Here is a 4867-nt window from a genome sequence, read left to right as displayed (position 1 = left end):
TGAGATCAGCTTATTGTTGCCCGCTGAGGAGGTTTCGCTTTCGCGGCTGCTGCGGATCCGCCTACTCGGACTGGCCCGTTTCACAAACTGTGCAGCTCTCTTTCACCCGGAGACCGGTGACCTCAACAGGGCCGAATATTGGGATTGGCTGCAGCGGGCACGGTGGGCGGCGCCGGGCGGGGCGGCTGATTTTCTGATTGGTGCAGCGCCCGCTGGCTTGCTGCAGTTTATTCGGGAGCCCAGGAAGAGAGGCACAGAAGGTGCGAGAGGAGAGCCCGAATCAGCAGTGAATTGGAGAGAGTCCTGATCCAAACCCAGAGTGAAGCCCGAACCCCCAGCAAGATGTTGAAGCTCGCCGTGTTGTCCTTGATGGTGGCCCTGTGCCTGGCTACAAGTGAGTTTGGTGTGAGGGCAGCTCCATGGGTGAATGCGCTGCCGCTGATCAGAGTGGAGGAAATAATTTAAACTTGAGAGAACCGTTCGGCCCCTCTTCTCTGTGCCCCCTCTCTCCACATTCCTTTCTACAAAGTACCAGCTAAAATTGATAATTGTGTCAGAGCAGTAAATGACCTCGCTTACGGTTCAGCGAGGAACCCATTACTTTCTCAGAGGGGAGGGGGGGGGGGGGGGGGAGCACTCTGGAGGGAAGAGCAATGAACAATATCTCAAAGCTGATTTTTGCCTTCGCCACCCCTAGATAACGTTTTGTTGAATTTCTGGAGTCCCCTTCCCCATGACTGCTCATGTTAGCGATAGTGTAAACGTGTTTGTGAAGTTGAGGTGGGAGTTTGCCACAGGTGAATCCATGGCTCAGGGACTGGGCTCTAGTCCTGTCGTCACCCAGAGACCAGAACCACCCATGAAAACTGCGCACTTTGTTGATCAAAACTATACTTTTCACCACATCCTGTATCAAAACAAAATGTTGGAAATGCTCAGCAGCCTTTATTGGTGGTGAGGTGTGTTTCAGATCGATGACCTCTTGTCAAGCTGAAAGATGAACTGTTATGCTTTCCGTCAGAATGCTATTTCCAACATTTTCTGTTCCTGTTCTAGAAGTCCAGTATCTAGAGCATTTTTCTCTTCTCCAGATTCAGTTGAAACTTTTACTTTTATCTCGTTTTGTCTTCTGAATCTTGTATTTTTTGCCACTCTCTTTTTTCTCTCTCTCATATCCGTGTGTCCCATCCGCTGTGACAGAGAAATTCTAGTCAACCTATGGATATTTCCCAAAGGCTAGAAGACTGTATGATCCCAGTGGGTGTACAGATGTATCCCAGTCAGTGTCTGGATTATTTCCAGCCTTAGTATCTAGGTGATCAACCCCAGTCAGTGAGTGAAGAATTTGAATGTGGGTTCAGTTGATCTGCTCTTTACTCTGAACCTCTGCTCTGTCCCTTAGCTGCTCCTGATGTACAGGTGTACACCTATAAACCCATCAAGGAAGGCAAAAGCAATGTGCTGCTCTGTCATGCCAAAGGTTTCACTCCACCTAACATCAAGCTGGAGCTGCTGATGGATGGACAAATCCTAAACCATGCCAACCAGTCTGACCTCTCCTTCGTGGCCGATTGGAGCTTCAGACTCACCAGGTTTGCAGAAATCACCCCCCAGAGCGGAGTCAAGTATGCTTGTAAAGTGGAACACAATGGTGTGATCAAAACGGTTCAGCTTGGTAAGTAATCTTGTCTGCTCGTCATGACTAATGTGCATCAACACAAACTTACCCACACATACTCTCACCATCTGTGATACCAGATCGGCAACTGCAAACTTTATCCGATATGTATTACTTCTGTGAAGTGGCAATCAGTGTCAGATTGTTTGTACTTCTCAGTCAATTGACATGCAAGCCTTGCCTGGAAAGATCTGAGTGGGGGGAGGGATGGTGTTGGTTCCCCAGCATATCTCCAGTTACACTGACCTGCAGCTTGAATGTTAGCCTATGATATATTCTGTAAATGTTAAACTCCTTCCATTGAACATTTGATGTCAATGTCCGATAAGATTCTGCACTGTACATGACTCCTATTCATTATTCTGGAGGAGACATAAACCATGTGAACTCTTTTGTAAAATTACAAGTGTACTAGGGTTTAGGCTGGATTTTCCGTACTGGAGTGGGTAGTTTGTGTCGAAACAACTTCCTGACTTGGCAGACCATCCTTGATATAAAGGGCTCATTACACAAAATCTTTGCCCCGAGGAGGTGGGATAAGGATTGGACTTTGCTGACCTTGGAGACAGATCAGAGTCACCCTGATTAGAAGACCTGCCTCATTCTTTGGGACTTAGTTCCAAAGCATTTGGTCACTCGCATCCTCCACCCCCCACCCCCACCCTCCTGTCCACTATGCACAATGTTTGATTGATTTTGATTGATATTTATTGTCACATGTACCGAAGTACAGTGAAAAGTATTTTTCTGCAGCCAAGGGAACGTACACAGTATGTACATTGTAGACAAAAGAATTATTGGCAGAGATGAGCCAATCTGTCAAACTAATGAGTCACATAATAACAATGGCAAGTCTTGAAATACTGAGAAAAAATATGCGCATTCAGAAATTTTCTTTGGGGGAAAAAAACTGCTATTCTTACAACCCTACAAAAGTATCAGTCAGGCAGAACCACTATTGTATCAATAACAGAAACTTTACTGGATTCACACCTCTTAGTTTACCCAGATAAACACAAAGGCATTAACAAAAACATCAAAGAAGGAATAATTTTTTATAACCTCAAAGGTGTAAATTAATCAAAACAGGTACTCCAGTTTATCCTGTCAGAACAATAGATCCCTGCTGAGTTTAGCCATACGAGAGCCTTGAAGCTCAGCCAAGCCCATTTGGGAAGTGTATCAGCAGAAACAGACACCCAGAAATCTGTTTCTCTAGCTGGCTCATTATGAATGCTTGGGTCTGTGGATTCCAAAGCTTACCACCACTAAGTTTCATAGACTTCCATTTTTCGAGATTAATTGCTGACTAGTTAACAGTTTGATTATCATGCAATTGCCAGAATGAAGGAGGGCAAACTAGATGGATATTGGTCTTCCAACTGGTAATTTCCATACTCCAATGTGCAATTGAAGCCGGAGTGACTGGTGGGCAGTTGTAGGTTTTGGTCACTGACTAATGATGTTGTTTTATGCTTTCACCCACAGACAGCTACTAACCTGTCGCAGCAGAGGTAAGCACTGTCTTACAGCCGAGTAGCCATGGCTATTGATGGTACATGTTCCAACACAAAACTCAATTCGACGGCCGGTGTTTTTCTTCTTTTGCAGCCATTGGACAACGCTAGTCAATGAATCAACCACTTCGGGGGATAAAATCCGCTTTCTTAAACCTATTTTCAAATATTTTACAGAAAATCAATAACATGATGGCATTGATTAGTTTAGGTGGTGGGAAATAAATTTGTGTTTAGTTTTGTAATCTCTGTCACTTACGCCCTGGGCTTTGTCTCCATATCTGCGAGAGCTTTAGCTTCTCATCAGTATCCATCAATGAAGTTGTGAAATGTTGGGCTGGATTCTTCAGCCGCGCCCGCCGCAAGATCACCACGGACGGGACGCGGACCATGTAATTCTGCCCATTGACTTGGCTGATTTAAAATTACTACATGGTAGGAGTACATTTTCAAATTAAACAGGATGCAAGAGCAAGAAAAAAAGCCCTGGCCAGGATTTAACCGCTCATCCTGTCCAGCGGGATATTACATTCTCGCTAAAGTAAAGGGGGAATTTAGATGGCCCACCGCATACGCTAACTGGGGACACACACTGTGGTCTGCAGTCAAAATCTCAATTGAGATACTCACTTGTCCCCTCATTACCCGACTCTCAAAATTGCTCGAGAGTTAGAGAACTAAGCAGAAGGATACTCCAAACTGGCACCTCTCAGACAATTGGCCCAATCACTCCAAAATTTGCATTGGTGTTTCTCTTCGATCAGAAGTTTTTGATTCCAGAACCGGGAACAGCAGTTGCACATCTTATTCCCCTCACAGCAAGGGTCCCAGCAATTTATGTTTGTACTCCGGGCCAGAAGCCTGCACATTGGGTCCATTTGAAATATCTCGAGCCAGCCCAAAGCTGTCCTTTGCCCATCGGGCTTCCCATTCCACCCTGCAGATTGACCCTTGGAAATCCTGCAATGTACTGGAAAAGTCCGGGTCCCATTGGATATTTTAATTTGTTGGGACATCACTGTTTTCATACTTGGATTTGGCATAGTACAGAGATTATCACCACCACATGGATTAACTTTTAAAGGTAACTTTTGCAAATATTCGACACTCAATGCTAATTATCATGTGTTTTTGCAACTTGTAATTTGGCGGGTATCACACTGTTTAAAAAAAAATTGTTTCAAATTTCATATATTGAGTGAAGTTTTATTATTCTCTGTATGCTTATTGGTGTGAATAAAATCTTCCCCTTATCTCCTTGTTGTCTCATTTAACTGCACTGGAGAGAAGAAACCATCTCATTCACCCAAGCATTATTGTGAGTAATCCCAGATGCGAGGAGGCTTCAAGGTGATTTAGATAACTTGAGTGAGTGGGCAAACACATAGCAGATGTAGTAAAATGCAGCTAAATGCGACATTCTACACTTCGATGTGAAAAACAGAAAGTGATAGATTGGGAAGTGTGGATATAAAAAGCGATCTGGATGTCCTTGTGCACCAGTCAATGAAAGTAGAGGGGAAGCAAGCAATTAGGAAGGCAAATGGCACATTGGCCTTCATTGCAAGAAGATTTGAGTTCACAGGTAGTGATGTCTTGCTGGTTATGCAGGACCTTGGTGAGATCACACCTGGAGTAGTGTGTGCAGTTTTGGTCTTGCTACCTAAGAAAG

The 4867-nt window shown here is 44.4% G+C and overlaps 1 protein-coding gene across 2 annotated transcripts; it reads left to right on the top strand.

Annotated features, from left to right (window-relative positions):
- Window positions 1-217: 217 nt before the first annotated feature.
- LOC140390202 (beta-2-microglobulin-like) lies at window positions 218-4448 on the top strand. 2 transcript variants are annotated; one of them, XM_072475159.1, is made up of 4 exons: window positions 218-394; window positions 1403-1675; window positions 3167-3192; window positions 3290-4448. In XM_072475159.1, exons 1-3 carry the CDS (start codon window positions 343-345, stop codon window positions 3175-3177), a joined length of 336 nt encoding a protein of 111 aa, XP_072331260.1. In that variant the 5' UTR covers window positions 218-342; the 3' UTR covers window positions 3178-3192; window positions 3290-4448. The 2 variants fall into 2 exon arrangements, with proteins under 2 accessions (XP_072331260.1, XP_072331259.1); XM_072475158.1 differs by having other exon boundaries at window positions 3167-4448.
- Window positions 4449-4867: the final 419 nt, after the last annotated feature.

The sequence above is a fragment of the Scyliorhinus torazame genome, chromosome 14, assembly GCF_047496885.1.
Source record: "Scyliorhinus torazame isolate Kashiwa2021f chromosome 14, sScyTor2.1, whole genome shotgun sequence".
Classification (NCBI taxonomy): Eukaryota; Metazoa; Chordata; class Chondrichthyes; order Carcharhiniformes; family Scyliorhinidae; genus Scyliorhinus; species Scyliorhinus torazame.
The sequence above is the reverse complement of the archived record's forward strand: the minus strand, read 5'-3'. Positions and strand labels throughout refer to the sequence as shown.